This window comes from Strigops habroptila, chromosome 11 (assembly GCF_004027225.2).
Source record: "Strigops habroptila isolate Jane chromosome 11, bStrHab1.2.pri, whole genome shotgun sequence".
Lineage (NCBI taxonomy): Eukaryota > Metazoa > Chordata > Aves > Psittaciformes > Psittacidae > Strigops > Strigops habroptila.
In genome coordinates, this window is record NC_046360.1 from 10,886,863 (window position 1) to 10,908,932 (window position 22,070).

The following is a 22,070-nucleotide window of genomic DNA, read 5'->3' on the forward strand; positions in this document are numbered from 1 at the left end:
TCTAGGAGAAGACAGTGACTAAGAAAACCTTAACGGAATGGAACCCAAGTATCAGCCTAATTTGTTATCACTACTTGCATTGATTTTACCTAAGGATAAAGTTTTATCAATAGGCAGCAGAAGCATGTTCTTGAAAAAGCGCATTTAAATGTAAAAATACAGATTTTAATATATCTAACACTTATGCAAGAATAGCAAGAGGTGGGCCAATCCAAAATACCCAATACACTTCTCCATCTTGGAAACTTTGCAGTTGTAATCACTTCTTAGTAAAGACTACTCAGTCTGCAAGGCGTTCCAGCGGTTCTAAAAATTCGTGGGGTTTACCAAAAGCTTTCTAGTCTCATACAGCAGTTTCAGACTCCCAAGGGAAACAGATTACGAAGTATTTTTATAACTAGTTATTCACCCACTCACCAGACAATCTGCATTAATCTGCCAAGTATATGTAGAGATAGCTACACCGGCACAAAAACATTCTCATTAAATGCGTGTTTTTTAACTGAGCTTCTCTATAATGGCTATTTCTCAGTCTAAAGCATGTCAGAAATTCATAACCTTGCAGCCACAAGGTGATACGCAACCTCATTGCTCTAAAATCAGAGTCATGGCTAAACACAACAGTTGCAAGGAAAAGTGCAATCTTGTACGCAGCATTTCTACAATCTGACTGTAGTGAAGAGACAGCATTTCATACACACACAGTCTGTGGGAGAGTACCTCTATCCTCCTGTCTCATGCTCTGCATCGTCAGCCATAACAGTGGCTCCACGGATCTATAGAGGTACAAATAAAACCAAATTAGAGCTCACGCAATGAGGTTTAATCTGCTACAATATTTATAAGTTGAGATACCACATCTTAAAAATGGAAAGGGAATGGAAATGGAAATGTCGGCACATTTTTTAATAGAGCGCTGAATGGGTGCAAGATACTACCTAACCATGGCTGCCCTGACAGATGCCAGGCACCAAGCATGACATTACAGAGCTCCACGATGCCCCACAAAGCACAGTCGGGAGCTCAGAGATCCTGCTCTCACGAGGCAGGACCGGGAGTTGTTGGCAAAGTGACCACACCCAGCAAGAATTTGTAGATGGAGAAACTTCTGGTTCTGAAAATTGCACCATGACCTAAGGCAGTGGCTCTGCTCCACGGGCATATCTGATTATTGGACAGCACCAATGTTCCACAAATAGCTCCCTGCTGAAATGCCATTCCCATTCACTGTTCACCTCCACACCGGGGCACTGGGGACACCAAAGCACTCTCAGAAGGTATCCCCCTCCCGGTGCGGATGTTCAGCTGGGGGGACAGAGCTAGAAGGTACACTGGTGAAGAGGAAACACAGCAAAGAGACCACCCCATGCCATTCCCAGCCTTTCCCCCACAGCCAAAAGCCTCCCCTTTGGTTGTTCTGGTAGCAGTAGGGAACATGCACCATTTGCAGCACTCTTCCTAAGACTCATGGAACCAAAGCAGTGGTACTGCAAAGTCCCTGCCACTAATATCCTCCTTATCCCTGGAGAAAGTGATCTTCCCTCTCTTTTCTGCAGCAAGGTAATGTTTTATTTAGGGAACTGCTAAATGATAAAAGTCTTGGGAACAAGACACTGGAAAACAGAGAGAGAACAAGAACAACTACCAGTTGATGGGGGAGGTTAACCGGCTTCCTCATCACAGCAAAGGGGAAATGAGTATGGCAGAGACAGAGAGTTTGTGGGCATCTGATCTTGGAAGTACTGTGACTGGCACTTATACGAGGCAGAACGCTCAGGCAGCACTGTAAGGTCAGATTCTCTCACAGGCTTAGGACTACCTATGATTTTTATTGTTAGAACCCTGGCAGCACAATCTCCAGTAAAGTGAGGTAAGTGCGCATCAGGGAGGAAAGGTGTAACCAGTGACAAGATCAGAGCATGAGATAGGAGTGGGTGTAGCTGAAATGTGATGATTCTTTCCTAAACCACAAGGGACTATCATTTCAATGATATATTTCTAGCCAAACCATACACCACAGTTGAACAAGCAACAGAACCCTCTAGGTTGTCGCAGTGTGTGAAAATATTCTACCATTTGTCATATTTCAACTTCATGTTAATCTTGAATCATTCTCACAGAAATTCCCTCATAACTTAAAGGAAAAACCTAGAATGAAGGTAGAAAGATTACTTTGCCCAAGCACTGCCCAGAAGCAGTAGGGTTCACACTGTGAATTGCAGTAAAGCACATAGTTTATCTGTTCACTAACAAGGGAAGATCTTTAAAACAAAAGGGCAGTGATTGGTACAAAACCTGTGAAGCCCTTGCTCCCTCCTGGAAAAGGTTAGGTCTGTATACTGAAACCTCTCTGGAATCACTGCAGTATTCCTAACATCACTCAGCACTCACACACAGTAAGTAGCCTTCTACACTTCACAATCCTGTGCAGATGTGAGTTGATACATCCTCAGAATTCTCTGGCAAAATGTGCCATTTTCAAGCACTTGCTCATTTCAGAGTCCAGAGAAGCAGCAGCACTATGTCAGAATAAAAGATCATGGCAGTGATTTTACTTGCCAGAATGATTCAGGGATATGCACGAGAGGCTGTGAAGCATGCTCAGTTGTGGGGGGTTCTTTAAGTGGCAAGAACACAGTAGCTAATTGGAAGCAGCTTTAACTCTTAATAAGCTGCTTCAGACCACAGTGTTTGCTAGTCCTATCCAGATAGAAGAATGTGGATTTATTCTTTATGTAATGAAAGTAAAGTAACTAGAATTCACGAGCACAAACAGGAAAACATGAAAAAGCCTGTTTATCAGAAGCTGTCACCATTGCACCATATTCAAAAAAGCTCTACATGAAAAAGGAAAAAACCACAACCGATGTTAAGTACTGAAAGTAAAAAAACAAAAACAACAAAACAAAACAAAAAAAACCAACCAACAAACCAGATCAGAATTCAGATGTCCACCATTTCCAGAACCAACCCAAAGACGCCTCACGCTGGGCAAACACAATTAAGGACTCAGCATCAGCAGCCACATTTAAAAAATAAGCCCAGACCTGTCTTAACAAGTGAATTTTTACTACTCTTCAAACTTTACCAAAATGGATTAATTTGGCTTAGAACTGAATTAAATCCCACTGAAGATGATTGATCTGAAACAATGACCTTTCACTGTAGAACATAACATGAAAGACTTTGGGGATAAGACTAATGAAGTGCAGAGATAAAACAAAATGTCTCTACCAACAGTTTCAAAAGTGGCCTCTTATTCTGGGTGCCCTACTTGAGTTGCAGTGTAAGTGCTTATTTCCTTTGAAAATGAGGCCCCAAGCAAGTTGAGCCAAGCATCCAGAACAGGAGACTGCCTGAAAATACTGGCCTTGAAGTTGGATCTCCTAACATTTGTCCTGAGTGGTTCTCAGATGTGCCCATTCAGTTCTGTGATAGCCAGCGGAACCACCAAGGGGACTTTGAGCAGGGAAACTGCTTCTCATGCCATTAATCCTCTCTAGTGCTGTAGTGGATTAGTTCAGCCATTTCTACAGCACACTTCTAACTACTGATAGGCAACAGCTCAGCCTCTGACCTTGCCAGCCTTAGGGCTGTCTGTCAAAATGCCAAGAGGAAAGCTGCCTCTAGGCAGCAGGGCTGCAAAATCCAGATGCCTGCCTATTGGTTAAGCATCCTTCTCACCTCAAGGACAGCCAAGTAACAGAACTGCTGAAACTGATCCTCCTTTCTGTGATCAATTAACACATATAAGCATTGCTCTTTGGACACTTATATGCATCATTTTAAGATAAAAATGGCTTTGTTTTTTTTCTATCTAGGGCAAGCTCCTTCCTTTGATAGGCCATGCCATGTTGAGGAGGACATTGTCATTCAACAACAGCAGGTACAGCACATTCAGCTCAGGGCAGGTCAGCCACATGCTAAGAGTGCTTCTAAATACAGCTCCAAGGAAAAGCAACATAAACACACCCAGAGCTTGCTACATATGGTAGGATAGGGAAACCAGAACATGCTGAGGATGCAAATCACACCCAGGAAACAAGAACAAGGTAAGACACAAACTGAACAATTCAAATGCTAGCCCAATGCGAATAAAATATAAGTAACTCCACCACTACACTCTCTTCATAGACTAACCTCACCCAGCAGCACAGGCAAAGGCAGCCAAATCCTAAGCATCACTGGCATTCAGCAGAGATACACTCGATCTCTTTCTCTGCTGCATGGCTATGCATCCCTGTCCATTCCAGCTCATAGGTGGGCAAGCAGCAGCCTACCTCCGAACTCTGCTGAGCTATCTGTAACTCACCAACACCATCTGTAGGCACAGCCCACAAATTCTTGTCCAAATGCCATTAGCTCCTCAGAAGTGTTTTGTGCAGATTCAATATCCAGGTGGCATGAAGCGAAGATGCTAGTGGGCTCGAACATACTGTATTACAACCACTTGACTTTACCTCTCTTGAAGAGATTTCTTGATAAAAATCATGGAACAGTTTGGATTGGAAGGACCTTAAAGCTCATCCAGTTCCAGCCCCCTGCCACGGGCAGGGACACCTTCCACTAGAGCAGGTTGCTCCAAGCCCTGTCCAGCCCGGCCTTGAACACTGCCAGGGATGGGGCAGCCACAGCTTCTCTCGAAATGGTTGCCCTGGGTTTAATTTTCTGGATTTCACATATCAAACGTTGAATCACCTAACATAAATTTCCAGAAAAGTAGTAAGTTATTTCATCTGGGAAATGACCTAGAAAATTCAACTGTCCTCCAGAGAACAACTGTGCCAAATTCAGAAATTAAATTCATTATGTATAAAAGAAAAAGCTTTAACTCTGCCTTAGGTGCAAAGCCTTTTTCAGATTTAAGTTTGGGAAAGAAACTTGTCAATCTAGCACTCCTTAGGAATTCTGGCGAATTGAGCCTCTTCTTTTCAAGTAAGAGGTCACAAGTGTGTTCTTGAACTATTGAAAAAAAAAACCCACACAAAACACAAAGCCTTAGGATTTCAGGTGTTGTTAAGCCACAGAACAAGGGTCAGTTATCTCCAAAACCAAATACCTGCATTCCCTAGCGTGGGTTGTTTTCTTAGAAAATAATGGTTAATTTTGAAGGTTGGCCACCTAAAATTTCTATACAGTTTGTGTTGATCTCATCTTTTATCATCTTCCCTGTCAGTGAACAGCACTGAGTATTTGAAAGAAACTAAAAGTACATCTCAAGAGAGGCGTAATTCCTCTTTACTCCAACAGATCAATCCTTAACGGCAGGGAAATGTACTCCACGTTATTACATAGCAGTGACCAGCTAAATCACAGTAATCGGAGTGATATGTCACATCATTAGGGATGAAAAATGAAGTACCTTTTTTGGGGATCTCACACAAAAATCTATCAAGATCCTGGGTGAATTTTGCTGGGGGGCTGCTACTTCTACATGAAAGCTGCTTCACTTGGCGCATGACAGCGTCTTGTTCTCCTTGCACTCCGGGCCGCAGAGTAGACGCAACTCTCGCCCACCACGGTGCAATCGCCCGGTAAACGGGCGTCACACGGCGTAGCTGGGGTTGTGGTACCTTTCGCCTGCGGTCGGCAGCGGCAGGAGGAGCGCCGGGCACGGCTGGCTCCGCGGCTTAAGGATTACCGCGCTCCCTGTCAGCTCAGCCCCGGCGCTCCCTCAGGCGAGGCGCGCTCGCGGCCCCTCCCCGCCTCGCGCGGGCGGCCGCCAACGGTCACCCTCTGAGGCACCGCGCTCCCGCGCCGCTGTTGCTATGGCTCGACCGGAGGCGGCAGCCAATCAGCGGGCGGCAGGATATATTTGTCGCTGTTGCTATCGCCGCGGCGGGGGCGGCGGACCAATGGGGAGGAAGCAGGCAGGCAGCGCGAGGCAGCCATGGCGGCGGGAAGCGCGTAGTCGCCGGCCGGAGCCGAGCGGTGGCTCCGCAGCGGGGAGCGGCCCCCGCGGTCAGCCGGCCCCGTGCACCAGGGTGGGTTCACCCGAGGCCGCATTGTTGAAGGAAATAAACGTAAACGTGTGCATAATGACCCTTCCAAGCACCAGTGTTCCGAACACAACCCCTCTGACAGCAAGAAAATGGCATTGTGAGTGAGATCCACCAGAGCAAAGGAAGCGTCAGGGACTCAAAACAGCCAAGTGTACCGCAGGCAGCTGGTGCTGGGGTTTTAATACATAGTTAAAATACCGTGCGTGAATTACCGCTTCACACCCTTACACCTTGAAAAACGCAGCCTGGAGAAACAGTCATTCAAAACCTTTATTTGCTAACTTTATTACAACAGGTACTGGAGGCATCTACTTTGTGTATCTCAGGGCTGGAGTTTCAGCAAAGATTACCCCTTTTCCGCTACAGATTTAAAACCCAGCAGTAACACTTAGGGAAAACACCCCAAAGACAGCCCAGTGACTTGCAGCATTAGTTTTAAACTGCATCAAGGGTCTGCTGTGCTGCTTCGTGTCCTAATGCTCTTATACACAATTCTGCTTTGTAGCCTCTAAGAGAAAGAAAGGAAAACAGGGCTCCTGCTCCGTGAGCAACGTGAGGTGAAGGAATGTAACATGCAGCCTTGAGGCTGGGTTAAGTAAGGAAAAGTGCTGGGAAACAGGAACAGTGGCATGCGCTCCCTGGGAGAGCTGCAGTTGAACAGCTCACCCCCGCGGAGTAAGCAGGCTCCAGCCTACACAGCATTAGCCCCACACTTACTCCAGTGTGTAGGAAACTTGAGTCTGCACAACTCACGCTGCTTTGCAGGGCCGTCGTCTGAACAGGATGTGCTCGCTGGCCGCTGCCTTGTGCCAGAGGCCACCTGAGGGTCACACAACAGCCCCGGCAGTTTGCATCCATCCAGCTCTCTGGAGACTGACAATGGATCAAGAGAGTTCAGCAGCTCCTACCTCCTCCATTCATCTTTCTTTCCTGGGCAATCTGAGCTACAGGTAGTATTAAATACTGACAACAGTGGTGTGCCCTCCTGCAGTCCTGCAAGAACATTGACTTCAGCACTGATAATTCTGCCAGTTTGTGTAATCTGTGGCACGCTGGAGTATTGAACACTCCAGCAGTTACACCCAGCAGTACCACAGAAATGCAGGGATGAGAAATAGCAGTATTTTACCAGCACTAAGCTGATACTTTATCTTCCAGGCCTAAGAAAAAGTTACCTAATATCCACTGCCAGGCAATATAACTAAATTTTACTCTGAGTACAGGAGCTTCATTTACCTTCATCATGTAATGAAGGACTCTGATCTGACCAGTGCTATGGGTAGAAATATTTAACTGCCATAGATCCAGTAACTTGATAATTAGCATCTGCAGTGCAGCTTCAGACTAGTCTAGTCAAAACCTACAGTCCACAATGCACCTTTTGTTTCTTCTATCCTTTGCAAAATTCTTAACCAAACTGTAACAAACTTTGTAACCATTAGAACAGACCATCATCCTGCTACCTGACTCTCTATTCATCTCCATGCCAAACCCCTCATTCATTCAAAAAAAAAAAAAAAAAATGGGGAAAGGAACACCCAGGAAAGGATGGGGTGTTTCCTAGGGAAGTGCAGACCACATTGAGCACCTCTGCAGGCGGGTCACATTCGTCCACTGGCTGAGAATTCAAAGAGCAGCCACGCTGCCCAGAACGTGTCATTGGTTAATGGGTTGCCAGCTGGATCCTCCAGAACCTGAAAGACATAGAAAGGAATCAAAGCTTCACCACATATGATCCTTAATGATGGCGATGCCGTTGCTCAGGGTGGAAGAGCTCCTTTGGGCAGAAGGGAGGGAATGTGAGTGGCAAGGTGCATGCACGAAGCAACAAAGTCTCTGTTCCCCTCTAAGTTCAGATAGGGTAATCCATCTGTACAGGAGATGGGTATAAAAATGACAAGCACAACCAGTGCACAGATCAACTCTCAGTAATTCAGAGAAGAGCAATTCCCTTCCCTTTGCCCAAGACACTGGCTCCTATAAAAGCAAGTAACTGACAGAGGGTAAGACCCGGATGAAATAATTAAGGGAGTGATCACCTGAACAAGGGAGCTGTGTTCAGGGAGGGAAAGAAACGTATCCAAAATGAACTAACTTTGGTTTATTTGCTTGTTTTGTTTTATTCTCATGTTGGCTCTGATGGGATGCATCACCTATGAAAGCAAATTGCAAGTCATGCATGGACAAAGGAAGTGTACATCTGCACCCCTGTGGTTCAGACATAGGAACCAAACACCTGCATATTCCTGCAACAAGCCCAGAGCAAGTTGATTCAGCAAGACACAGAGTGCCTGGGAAGTCTGTAGAATGCTGTAAAATCACTTACCTACTCAAGCCCTTCCTTTTCCTACAGCACACATTAAAACACACAAAAATTGCTTTTCTGAATTCCTCAACTTAGAAAGATTTGAAGATGTCCCCTTTCAACATCTGCAGGCATCACAGGGTGTCTTGCTCCCCAGCACATACGGCACTGCCATGTTTTTATACCATTGCAAAATCAGTGCTGGAATGCAAAGTAGCAAGATGAAAACTAGCCACAGAGACTGCATGCTCTGGAAATCTCAGAAAAGGCTCATTCATTATTAACGCCCAAAGCTTTCCTACTCATCTGGCTCACATTATGGCTCGTAAAAAGGCCACTTTCCAAGATACAGATCTTTATATCGATGCTTTCAAAGGCTCGGAAGAGGTTCTGTTACTGCCCTCAGAGCTGCAGCCGCTTCCTGTAATGAGGCCAGCAGATATGGTCTCCTGCTTTTGAAAATCCTTTTAAAAAAGATTTTCTCCAGCAGCTCACAAGGCAAGAGAAACAGAAGTGGATGCTAACTGACGGGGAGATCAACGCTCATGAGGCCAAAAAATAGCTCACGGTACAGTTTAGATAGGGCTTTCTTCGGTCCTATTTTTAAGACTTTTAATTCAGAGATGTGCTCACATCCCCTTGAAAGCACCAGATTTCTAACTTTTATTCTCTACTGCCTTAAAATCACCATAAGAAGGCATGCAGACTGAATCCAGATCCTGGAAGTAATTTATCATGTCCTATAATGTACTGCTCTGTACGCTGCTATCAGCCATCTTGGAACAGGGCAAAATCCCTTTTCCTCATCAACAACAGACTTGGAAATGGAAATTACATGAAAGACTTTAAGAGGTCTGAGAGCAGAGTCAAATTCTGCAAAACCCCTCAGAGAAGCCCTCAAGCAGCCATCTTCCTGTCATCTTCTTTCCACAGAGCTAGGTGAGCCCTCCATTGCTCAAAAACGTAAATGATACTTTGGATCTGTACAGGCTGCTTTAGCCATCATTTCAATGACACACTTAGTAAAATTAGCATCTGATAAGCAATTCAAGTGGAAAAAAACAACAAAACCACGTCTCCTTCCAGCATCTGCTGGATGCTACCTCAGAGAATGCCCATCTTGCTCTGGATTCCAAAAGGTATGCTTCGATCAAACACATTTGATACTAAGTATGATGTGAGATTTCACATCTCCTGTGTGAGAGCTACAACTGGATAATGTGTATAGGGCTAAGCAGCTTTCTCTGAACATTAGGTGTGTTCTCTCACCTGGCTGTGTCCCAAGGCTTGGCTTTCTTCCACGCAGGGTGCAGAAACAGGTGGGCACTGAGGCTTGCCAAACACAGTCTGACAGTAACTACAAGAAAATACAATATACAAATGCATTTGTATTTATGCTCAACTCACCATCTACTGTAATGTTTTGCAGCAGGACCAGGGGGGCTGCTGGCAAGACGATTCATTCAACAAAGTTCTATTAAACTGTCTATAAAACTGCTCCATTTCTCAAAATTGTTACAGCCTGAAAGTAGAGATTCTGCACTGAGAAGACTAGCCTGACCAGGAGCAGTATACAGGAATGACTTTCCTTATGCTCCCAGAACACTCCATAAACAAGGAGATGTCTACCAAAACATCTCTCTCCTGAAACATATTTCAAAAACACAGATCTTACGAGTCAAAACAGATAAACATGTGGCTTTAGACACAGCCACAACATTGGCTACGATTCTACAACAGCTTTTCAAGGCTGCCAGTCTGGGGACATGGCTTCCCCATCCACACCTCCCCTGGGGGCCTTGCCAACCTCTCAGAAGAGGTCACAGTCTGCGGGCACTGGGTCAGGTGGGAGACACTGGGTAGTTGACAACGGGATGCTCTCTCCCTTCATCACCAACTCAAAAGAATCTATAATTCCAGCAGCACTGCCCCTGCCGCTCCCAGGGATAGCCCAGGATATGAAAGGCCATACAGGCTTAGACCAAAAGGTGCCAACCAATAGAGCATAGAGAAAAAGCAGAAGAAACAAGGTGTCAAGTTGCCATTCCTTGGAATGTACTCCAGGTTCCAGCAACCAGTCTTGGGACTCCTCTGCTGGAGGCTGCATTTAGGCAATTCCATTTACTAACGACAAGTGGACTCAACCCCTTGCCCTCCCCCCCCCCCCCCAAGAATCTGTCTCATCTTTTTTCATAGCCCACTTACACTGACATACACAATGCCCTTAGCAACAAGTTCTGTGATTTAATTATGCAACATGCCAAAAAGTAGCCTCCTTTTATGCTTTTTGAACTTGCTGCCTGCCAGTGTCGGTGTGCTGGGTTATCCAGAGCCTAACAGCAGTAGGATTCCTAGCACTCTGAGCTGGAATCCCAAAAATGCAGGCAGAAGCAGTAAGCTGCAATGAGCATCTCAGCACTGATTTTCTAAATCAATATGCTGGCTCATAAATGCGGTCTGTCTTGCTCCATAGAGTTCAGTGTGCTTTTCTGTTTGAAATGGGAGGTATGAGAGAGTTATATTCTGCATGAATCATTAGCTGGACTACATTCCACCTGTCCCAACTCAAGGAGTGAAGAGGATACAGCACCACTATCTGTAAAGGCAAGCATCTGTTTGATGTTCCACAGGGACTTCCAGTTCGCTTGCTGGATCAGACTCTCCTGTCAGGCAGCAGGAGCAGATGGAAACAGTCAGTTTCCAGCCTGGTTCCCCCTCACACTCCCACCTCACAGCCCTGTAGATTATAAGAGGCTTGGATATAGCCCAAGTGCATAGGACCGACTGTAAAAAGCCTGTGAAAGAAATCAACAGGAATTGTTCTAATAAGCTTTCAGGCCAAGTCCTTCTCAGGTGAGCACCTTTAAAAATGAGACAGGCAGATTAAGGGTCCTTGTGCTGACTTATAGCTCTACGCCTGCACTTAGAAAGCAGGAAGACAGAGGTGTTGGCAAGGCAGTGAGAGCATAACACTGAGTCCACTCCAGATGGATGACCTTGGCTAAATAATTTCCTTTTCTGTGCTTTACTCTTGTCTGTAAAGCAGGGGTAACTTCACTGCTCTGTCTTTCCAGGATAGCAACACTCACTTGCATTACAGTTTAAGGTGTTGACTCATTCATGAGTCCCCAGATGAGTGATCCTCCTTACATTATTGCTAAAGAGGACTCTGGTGACACAATACTTCTCTCTCATCAGTAACTCTGTTAGAGGGCTCTGCCTGATAACAGAGGTGATCCTTATTCACTGCCATTCACTGAGCCTTCATCTTACCTAAGATTGCCCACGTGAGGTCTCCTGGCTCTCTGAAGAGAAATTACAAAAGGGCCTAGATGAAACTGCAGCCTAGGCATCACTCATTTCCAAAGAGATCAATGTTCCATAGCAGTCACGGTGTTTGGGGGAGTTCAAGGTTTTGGGGGTAGCTGGACCAGGCCACTAAACAGGGTTTACGAATAAGAGTTCAAATAACTATATCCTCACCAGAAGGTGTCAACGAAGCAGCAAGTCCTGCCCCTGACAGGAATACGATAAAGGGTGTGTAGATTCCTGGCACAACTGACATAACCCAACAAGGAGACATTCACCATAGATTTCTTCTGCTGGTGGAACATATTTTAAAAATAAACATGAGCTCACTCTAGAGTCAGAACATGCAATTTTAAATCCAGCCAGAATATTGCCAGCAAGCCTCACTGGTCTTTCATGATCTTTAGCCACTGTTTGAAACTGCAAATCCTAGAACACGTACTGAGGTGGGTTTACAATGCCCTGACCTGGATTGTCAATTCAGAGTGAGGAGTCTGACATGAACATGAGCACCAAGCCAGCTGGGAAACAGAGGTAAACTGCAGAAATTATTTCAGCAGGGAACTGGGAGGCAAAACCCCACTGATCTTTATCTGCAGTGAATCACTGCCTTCCCTGGTTGCTTGACAAGCCACAAAACCTCTCCATGCCTCTGCTTCCTCATCTCTAAAGTGGGAATAAAACCGCTTCTACCTACCTCTCTGACATATTACTGACAGTGTCATGCTAGCACAAATGCTGGACAGTGTCAAGGCAGAAGGGTTATGAAATGGAGCTGCTGCTCCTGCTCTGTCTTTCAGATCAGTAAACTAAAGGAACCTTATCATGTCTGTTTGGCAGTGTTTATTTTTATGTAACATTATGGGGGTTGTGTAACATATGGAAGGTGGCATGGATTGCTGTTGTTTTGCATCCTCTGAATTTATCTCAAGTCCCAGAGAAAACCTGCAGTCTGAAACATTTATTACAGGTGGAAAACAGAAAGACAGAATAGTGCCTGTCTTTCTGTCTTCCAATTTGGAAAGCCTGCACTATGGAATAATCTTGTCATGAGGTTATGAAGCTACAAACACTATTTTAGGATTAAGTATGGGCCCTACCAACCCAGCCCACAGAATCAGCTCTCACTATAGCTTATGATTTTCTGCCAAAAAGAAAAACAGGCAAACAGTTTAGAAGCTAAACCTGCTTTAAAGAGAGGGGTTCGTATCTTTTCTGATGAGGCTGGTCCCAAATCTCCTTTGTGCCACCACCATAAGCCACATATACACTTATACAGCATTTCCCATTTCCGGTGCACAGCTCAAAATATCTGCAAAACATGATGGACACAAGGAGAGCCAAGCCCCTGAAACGAGATGCATCACCACACTCTTTCTACAACCCTCTTCAACAGGGGGATGAGGACAAGGCTAATCCCACAGCATCATTGTCACTCCTGCCTGTAAGAAGCCCTGTGCTTTCCATTCCCTTTACCTGTGGGGAAGAACAGACTCCAGGGTCCCTAGCTGTCCTTCCCTAAGGATGAAGCTTTCAACCTCTAAATCTGACTGCTGAATGATTCTTCCTGAACTGGTGTCAATACAGCCACCTTGAGGGACTCTGCTCAAGGGAGCTCTGATACCTGCTGAAATAAATGTTCACATTAAAGACAGTTACAGAAAACATAACCCCAACCTCTGACCCCTCTGTTCCTCCTCTCCTTGCTCTGCATTTACAAGGGCTGGGTGAATAGCAGTCACAGCGTTTTTTGTTCTGTAGACCTACAGCAAAAGCAGGTGGACATCACTTACATATCCTGCCAAGGCTATTGTTGAAAACAAGGAGAAGAAAAGAGATGGTGGGAATGCTGAACAAGACCAAGATGGGAAGGAAACAGGGAGAGAGAAAGAGGAAGGAGAAAGGGAAGTGAGAATGTGTTGCTGAAGATGTGCACTATGTCACAGTGAAGAAGTTCCCAGCCTCTGCTCAGGCAATCTCTTGAGAATGACAGGGATTAAAAAACCCAGAAGCTTCCAACCTGACAAGGTGAGCAAACACCTGAAGGGATTCTTACAATGGAAATGCTAAAAGGAATCCACCTTGCTGGGAAAATACTATCTTAAGGAAGCAGTTCCAGTTTAAGCAAAAGGGTAGGTAAGAATGTCTGTTTCAACACCTTAAACCAACAGGCTTTCTCACAGATACTACGGGAACAGAATTGCAGAGCTCAAATAAGCCCTGCTCCCATTTGTTATGACACTGGAAAGCCACATAAGTGAGCAAGAGTGTTTACAGCAAAGAGAAGCTTGAAAACTCTTAAGGTCAGTGATCCGGGTGCAATTTTACTAACCTTCTATACTTGGGGTCCACATAGAGCCAGAGACTCCTCTGGTGCTGCAAGGGGCCTGCCACATGGCCAGCCGTTCATCTGGGAAGGCAAGGGACCCACAGGGGCACAGGACAAAGTTACCCAGCTGGGGGCTGGCATCAGTACTGCTTGCTGCTTCTCCGGCCTGCAGGACGGCAGGGTTAAAGCTGGTTCCTGGTTCCAGCATAGCCTCAGGGCAAAATGATACAGGTTGTTCAGTGCTGTGAGTGGTCAAGAAAGCCTTGTTTGTCCTTGCTTCATGCAGCTCATTGCTCTGAATAAAGCTGTAATGGTGGAGAAAATAAATTAGCCAAACAATTAGCTAAATTAGCTTTGCAAAGAGGGGGACCCACCAGCTAAACCTTTGAATCCTGCCCTTGATAGCTGGGAAGTTAACTGCTAGATGCTCCGACTGCCTGATGCTGGGCATGGACCATTCCCCATATATGGAGTCAAGACTCCTGAGTTATGTCTCCTGGGCACTGACATGAAAGTCAGTTCCACGAACAACTTTAAAGGTTGCTTCATCTCTGAACTGTCACTGTAAAGACTTTTTCATACATCACCTGGATTCCAGCATCTTTAAATATGTTCCCTCAGGAGGCTTATCCAGATCTGCAGCTGACTGGTCCCACCCTGGGTGACAGGGCATGACAGTTATCTCCATTTGCTCAGAGCCGATGCCTGCATAAGATCCATCTGAAAGGTGCAGGCCAGGCAGGTGAAGGAACACTAATAATTACTCCAAAAAGCAATGAAACAATTCTAATTTGCCAAATGCAGTAAGACCCTCTTATACTCCCTGACTGACATTTGGTCAAGATTCTGTGAAGGAGCATGGCAGTACTGGGTTTTACTGGACTACAGCCCTGATCCCAGGATCTGAGAGCTAAAACCTGCTGCCTTGCAGGTATTTGCTTTCAGCGCCCCTTCTGAGGTGGGCATCTCCATTAGCCTGTCCTTGCACATGCCTTGTCAATGTTTGCTCCTTCTATGGAGTGACAGCCTCTAGACAAACAATGAGGCACTCCACTGAAGGAGAGCTCTTCCATGTCCACTTGATCCATCAGCATATAGATGCTGTTCTGGAGAAGGAATATCCTTCCTTTCCTGAGGGAATTTAAAATTAGTTTTCAGCTTTCTGGATGACATCCTAAGCCCATTAGGAAGAAACAAACCTGCAGTTTGTGGAGCGTAGTAGAATCCTCTATCCTGCTGCTGCTCTGTGTGATAAGCCAGAGCCCTCCCAGGACACAAGTTGTTTTGCTTTTCCATACGAGGGAGGCAGGATTTTTGGCGCCGTCGGTAATTTGCAAACCAATTGTAGACCTGAGTTGGCTGCAGGTTCATGTCCCGAGCTAGCCCCTCCTGCAAACCCATGTGTAGGGAGAGATCAATGGAAAAAGAATAAACCACATCCAAATAATCAGGCGCTTTTTTTTCGTTCCAAAAGCAACAGAGCAAAAGAGCTTTCAAACCCAGAGACATTTGTTCACTAGATCTCTGACAAGTGGATCCCATTGAGGAGACTGATTTGTAAACTCAAAAGAGTTGTTGGAATACACACATTCCCCCCTACCCCCCTACTCAATTTGCTAAAAAAACCCAAAAACCAAAACCAAACAAAAAAAAACCCCCAAAAACCCCCATACAACCAAAACAACCCTATATACTGCTATTTTACAGTGCCATATTTAAATGGAAAACCTGACCAAAGCAAGCTCTTCCCACAGAATGACAGCTTCACATCACTAACATGACACTAATAGGATGAACACTAATGCATTTACCACATTACATAGTTTTCACAAACTGTAAGCAGCATAAACATCTGTATCACGTTCACAGAAAAATTTCTGCTGTATTAAACTGTTAAAGAATGAGATCACATAAGCGAAGAACGTATTGAGAAATTAATGCATAAGTGATCATTGTATCCTGACCTTTTAGGACCTAACTATGCAACCTCATTATGCTCCCAATTCAGATTGTGGGGGGGGGTTTTAATGAAAATTTGGAAGTTGTTGCTGCTTTGTGAAAAGGGTAAGAAATAAACCAACTTCACGCTGCAGAACTATTCACCAAGCCATCCTGCCGTATGTGAGAAAGGTGCTGGAAAAACTGAGCACCACAGAGACAGACTTCACAGTCTGAAGCCTTCACCTTGCGAGGTAGTAATCAACAAGGATTACTGAATTAATTCATGTCACTTCCATTACAGATTTATCCTTGTTCAAATAAGGAAGACAGATGCAGACATGAACACAGCCTATCATCTTTTCAAATTCTGTGAATTTAATGTGATAAGGCAGTATAAAATATATTCTGGTAAGCAAAAAGCAATTTAATACAGGGTATTACTCAAGTTAGAACTATTTATCACTCTAATATAGCTCTTCTGAGTGATGGTTGTTTTGCTGCCTATGCTGAACCACTACCAAATTAGAACTGTTAGAAGCTCAGTGAGGAACTTAATTTCCCCTGATCTTTTTGTCCAAAGCAAGTGAGATTACTTAGCATGAACCCAATGATTCTTTTAAGGAAACCTTCAGGAAAAGATTAAGTCTGGGGAATCCCAGCCTCACTGAGGTTTAGAAAACAAGAATTTAGAATGAAATCAGTTATAGACCCCTGATCACAGAGTTCTGCTTCTCTGTGACAAGGAGACTTGGTTGGAAGTAGCATATCCCTACCCGCTGTTTCTTGTTTGGATTTGTCGTCACCTCTGCAGCAAACCTGTGCAGTTGCTGGCGCACTTCATCCGAATAGTTTCGATTCTTCAAACCTTCAGGACAAAGGGAAATAGGTGGAGGATTCCTGTACACAGGAGAAAACAGGATTAAAAAATGACCCCAAAAGTGTCATTCACATTGCCATAAGTGGTCAAAACGTCAAGAACCACCTAGCTCTGAGAAGCAGCATCCTGAGATGCAAAACCAGCCTCTGCATCTCTACCCACTGCATCTGCCAGATACAGCAGAGAAAAACAAATCAGTTGCCCCACACCATGGTACCTCTTCCTGCAACGGAACTTCTGCAGCGGTGTCAGAAAATCCGTGTGGTGTTGTTCCATAACCCTCCGGTAGTGAATCTCATGCCAAAGTTGCACCAGCTTCTCTTTCTGTTCTGCCTTGCTATACTAAAACCAAAACAGTATGTAAGCAAATTCTCTCCAGGTAGTCAGTCAGGCTTCCTATAAAGGAGAAACCCGTCAACAGCCAGAAACTTACTCAGAGATTCCTACTAGCTTGACAAAGCTGGTAGCATTATCCAAGTATATGGCTCCCTGTACTTTCCTCTAACGTACACAAGGAGTTGCCTAATTCCTTCTTTTTCCCTGGTGAAAAGGGCTACATTATCAGATCTAGAGGCCAAAATTCCTCCCCTTGAGTGGTACCATCCAGCCTTCCTCATATCTTCCCATCCTGCAAGCCCTCTAGACCTGGCCTCCCCAAGGGTTTTACATCCTGAGCCCTAAATTTGTGAAAAACTCAAAAGAACCATCACACTAGAGAACAAAAATCCTGCTTTCACAAACTACAGCCAACCCCATAATCACCCAATTACCTTCTGCCCCTTGGCTGATTAATAGGAACTGCCTGTAGCAAAGTCTTTATCCTGCACTTCAGGTCAACCAATGCACACATATCACCTTCCACTGCTGAACGCCAGCTGGAAACACTCCATGTCCTGCAGTTTGGATACCTCTGCGCTAACAGCTCTAACTGCTGTTTTTCTAATACTGCTTTTGTCTGCATGAAGAAACAAAGAACACATCCCTACCTCCAGCAGTCTGCAGGCTGTGTCATGCTGCCCTTTATGGATATGAACAAACACGCAAGCTTGGACAACGTGGATGTTAGTGAGAAAATACATCTTGTGTTTGCATCCCATCATGGCCCCAACCAGCTTCTCCAGACGAGGAAATGAGCTCTGGAGATCCTGGCAAAGCTGTCCTGCTAGATCCAGCAGCTTCGCAGGTGGGGGATCCTTGTTTTTATTCCTGTTTAACATGGCCATGAACCGCTTCATCCTTATGTCCTGTTTGAAGAGTTTTCTATACAATGCACAGTTGTGGTTAGATAAAAACTATTATCTCCTATTTTTAGCTTCTATGGTATGCTTGCATTTTTTTTTTTTTTTTTTTTTTTTTAAGAGAAATTCACTGTGCTGTTAAAAGCAGTCTGAGGATCTCAAAACACTTACAACTAGGCCTAATGCAGCCCTGAAAGGCTAAAGCCACACCAGGTTTGTGGCTGAAAAAACTGAGCTCAAGAAGACACCTCGAACTCGCCCCAAAACTCGGTGGCTGAAGGAGGAACTGCACACGGGGCTGGCCCCAGTCGTTCCCACTTGAGTCTGTGAGCGGCTGGGAACAACGGGGGTGCTGCAGAAGTGCCAGCACTGCCCACCCCGCTCAGAGCCCGAACCTCCATACCCAGCTCACCACCGGAACAGGTTAAAAACTGCCAGAACACAACGTCTAGAGACACTCAATTGAAATTAATGAGGTTTTTCCTCCAAAATGGCATGGGACAGGGGCAGGCGGCACTTCCAGCAAAGTGTGACTCCAATGGTCGCCGGAGCTGGCGTTCGCCCCGGGGAAAGGATGCCCGTGCCCGGCGGGTTCCCTCGGGCACTGCCCACCCCTGGACCGCTCCAGCCCCGGTGGACGAAAGGAGGAAAAGCTGTTAAATACCTGCGAGTTGAGGAGCGGGTTTCACTCCGGCAGCCCCGTCCCGTTCTGTCCCGTCCCGAGGCAGCGGCCGCGCCAGAGACCGCTCGGTCCAGGTCCCGGTCCAGGTCCCTGTCCGCCGGTGCCGGGCGGAGAGCAGCGGGGCGCGGGTGGGCCTCCCCCCGCCTCCCTCCCTTTTCCCGCCCCGCGGGACCCAGCCCAGCCCCGCCTGGCCCTCACCTTGGGCGCCGCTGCCCAGCGGGTGGTGCGGAGCTGCCCCCGCCCCGTCCGGCCGCTCCACACGCTGCTGCGGGCACGGCCACCTGCACCGCACAACGGCACAGAGAGGGCAGCAAAGGGTTTTTGTAGTAGAGAGTAAGTGTTAAGGTGCTAATGGCGATCAGACATGCACTGGTAACCACCTTCTCCAGGAGGGTGCTGCCTAACAGCAGGGCAGTCACCCAGGCTCAGTTTAGGGGATAAAACTGAAGCAGCTACGATTTGTCCTTCCATCAGGTCCAAACACTACTGTATGTCAGCCCTCTGCTGACCTCAGCTTAGTGAGGACAGGTAACAACAGTGAGGATCTCAGAGCCAGTAAACTGCCCCCATGCACAGCTACCGGGTGCTGGGTGCGAAACCACCCTTACCCCACAGTAAACTTAGCCCTTCAGTAACCAGCTCGTGCCAAGTCCACATGCCATATATGACCTTGCTCTGCAAAGACAAAGGCTACATACGCTGTTCTAGATCCACAGCTGGAAGCAGAAAGTCCTGGATACTGCTGAACTTTGAGCATTCCATTATCATGCTGGATATAACCAGCAGTATTTCCTTTTGGCAATTATTCTCCTTTACTCCCTGATTTTGTATTTCTGTCTGCAGATTAAAAAAAACCAAACATCAGGTCACTTGATTTTCTGCGTTTTTACTTATTTACATGTATGAAATTTAACAAGTGTCTCTCACATTTTATCTTACATATTCACACAATCAGGTACACCTCAAAAGGCAAAGAGGCAGGCTGCTGCCAGGCACATCAGATACCAATCACTTTCAACGACGGTAAGCTGCTACCATCACCCTGTGCTGAATCTGAGTGCCCTTGAAAACCATTTGCACTCTCCCTCCTTTACCTCTGCTCTAACAGAAATTTTGGCAATCAAGGACTGCAGCTACTTGAAACCAAGCTGAGGTCAGATGATAGATATTGGCAAGCCAACAGCTCAGATTCTTTTTCCAAGGGCTTAATCAAATTCTGTTGAATATCAACAGCAATATTGATCAGGTCCTCTTGGAGCCTTAAGATGAGTCTAACAGAGAGGCTCCTTTCCAGTCATCCTTCACCTCTACTTCCTTGCCACAAGGTAAAACTTCTAGCTGTCTCCCTAAGAGATACAACCCTATTTCATGGAGCACTTGCATGCATCTTATCTAGGCAATCAGTCCAGAAGAGAACAAGCCGGCTGTCTTTGTTCCAGCAGAAGTCTGTAAAGTCTTTCAGCAACCGGTCAGCAAACTTCTCATCCCCGGTGGCACTGGAGCGCCACGTTTTCGTCAGCATGGTGTTGTAGGCCCAGTTGTAGCCAATGCGCTCCTCGCAAAACATGTTCTGGTTGGTGGAGCTCGTGGAGTTGCGCCGGCGCCGCTGCTGCCCACAAGAAAACTTCCGCTTGGAATATGGGAGCTGCAAAAACACTGTCCCTGGGGGAAACAGACAGGACTTTACTCTTAAGCCAAACTAAGTCCCTACACCTTGTAGTTTACTCATTAAATTCTGGAAAGGAGATTGGACTGAGTGTCATTTAATTGCCTCTTAGCAAGAGAAAATGGGATACGCTTTTCCTCCTTTGCTTTTACTGCTATTTCTTCCTGCAAATTACAACACAGAGAGAGCGCACTTAGTCTTGCCTTTCTCCTGGTAGAAGGGAATGAAGTAAAGATGCAGGCTCCAATCCATTTTCTAATTTTACATCAATTTCCATCTCTCCTGTAATTTTCCAAAAGTTCTCTTCCCATCATTGCTTTCATGCCTCAGCAACCCCTCTGAAAACACTGTTGTTTTACTGTAATATGCCATGCATGGGGCTTAGTTAGAAGTGCTGATAGATCAACATTTATGAAGAATAATAATGAAAGCAAATGCCTTCTCTATCTCCCACACAGTATATATAAGTAGAGATGCATCTACAACTGACCTTAAGCATGAGAACAGAGCACTGACTTGTCCCAACACCTTTCCCTCCTTCCAGCTTCTAGACACACATTTATTTACACTGCACTTGGAATAAGCTTTGCCTCATTTTTTTACTTTTCCATCTCCTGGAAAGAAATGTTTCAGAAACACTATAAAGCAAGATCTCAAACCAATGCCATTGATTAGCAGCAATACCTTGCACTTTCCATATTGCCTCTGGTTTGGTTTGGCTGATACACCTACTTGTCATGTGACCAGGGACATAATGAGGACCAAATCACTGGCACAAACCACAAACTGCATGTAAAATGGTTCTTCTGTTTATAATAGCCTTCTCCTTGCCCCATTGATTCCCAAATATTGCTCACCTGTGACATGGATATACTGGGGCTTGTTCTCAGCTGGGAAGTTGAATGCAGAGGCCGAGTATTTATCTTGCACAAATCCGAATCTGCAGAACAAACACCAGGAGAATAAAAAAAAAAAATAAATACAAAACCACCAAAACAAAAAATTATATTTATAAATAAATAAATATGTAAAAGAGCCACTCCAGCTAGGATTCCTTCAGCCCAAGGTAGGGTCAAACTTCCCTGCCACAAGCGCTCCCTTTTCTTATGGCCTGAAGGCAAAGGGAGAAGGGATGAAGAGAGCTGAGCTGCTCCAAATACCCTCCACCCTGCTAGGCACCGTGTGAAAGCCTGGTACTCCACGCTGACCTCTGCCCTAACTCGTGCTGGAAGCAAGAGCACCAGTAGCTCACTCTGGGAGGGCACTGAGCAGCCTCCTCTGACAAAACGGGGCAGCTGCACACGGATGAGGAACAGCGATAGTCAAGACAGACATTCCTTGGGTATGTTTCAAGCTGTAACATCATTTTTTTTCGTGCTGGGCAATATTCCACGCAGAACTTCAAGCAGCTCACCTGACAGTTCTTTGCTGTTTGTAGAATACCTGTTCCTCTCCTGCTTTCTGAGCTAATGAAAGCTTATTTCCAAGCTAAAGTCTATTATAAGAGGCAGTTTCTCTGTCATGAAGACGACCATGGCAGCAATACCATGAAACAAACTGGCAGCTCAAGCACACAAAGGGGGCTAAGCTCCTGCTTGTGCTGCATGACACTGTTCTAAATCCACAGCTGGAGGCAGAAAGTCCTGGATACTGCTGAACTTTGAGCACTCCACTATCACGCTGGACATAAGTGGCAGTATTTCCTTTCAGCAATTGTTCTC

General features: G+C 45.6%; 2 protein-coding genes across 22 annotated transcripts in view; both read right to left on the bottom strand.

Annotated features, from left to right (window-relative positions):
* Nucleotides 1-6,270: 6,270 nt before the first annotated feature.
* ANHX (anomalous homeobox) lies at nt 6,271-18,755 on the bottom strand. 3 transcript variants are annotated; one of them, XR_003993831.1, is made up of 9 exons: nt 17,750-18,755; nt 16,981-17,105; nt 16,660-16,783; nt 15,145-15,334; nt 14,533-14,665; nt 13,949-14,250; nt 9,577-9,664; nt 7,239-7,696; nt 6,271-6,941 (listed from the first exon to the last, which is right to left on the bottom strand). XR_003993831.1 is itself a non-coding variant. In XM_030501997.1 (8 exons), the coding sequence occupies exons 1-8, from the start codon at nt 17,996-17,998 to the stop codon at nt 7,666-7,668; spliced, it is 1,242 nt and encodes a 413-aa protein (XP_030357857.1). In that variant the 5' UTR covers nt 17,999-18,755; the 3' UTR covers nt 6,271-7,665. The 3 variants fall into 3 exon arrangements, 2 of the variants coding, with proteins under 2 accessions (XP_030357857.1, XP_030357858.1); XM_030501997.1 differs by having other exon boundaries at nt 6,271-7,696; XM_030501998.1 differs by having other exon boundaries at nt 6,271-7,696; nt 16,981-17,159; nt 17,750-17,827.
* Nucleotides 18,756-19,553: 798 nt separating this feature from the next.
* The window catches only part of DEPDC5 (DEP domain containing 5, GATOR1 subcomplex subunit), a 46,221-nt gene continuing 43,704 nt past the window's right edge, over nt 19,554-22,070 (bottom strand). For all 19 annotated transcript variants that reach the window (XR_003993835.1, XM_030502005.1, XM_030502004.1 and 16 more), the window contains 2 exons: nt 21,207-21,289; nt 19,554-20,345 (listed from right to left, as the gene is read on the bottom strand). Coding sequence is in view for 18 of the 19 variants with exons in the window: in XM_030502005.1 (XP_030357865.1) it covers nt 20,050-20,345; nt 21,207-21,289 (379 nt within the window). In the remaining variant the exon portion in view is untranslated. The remainder of the gene's footprint in view (nt 20,346-21,206; nt 21,290-22,070) is intronic.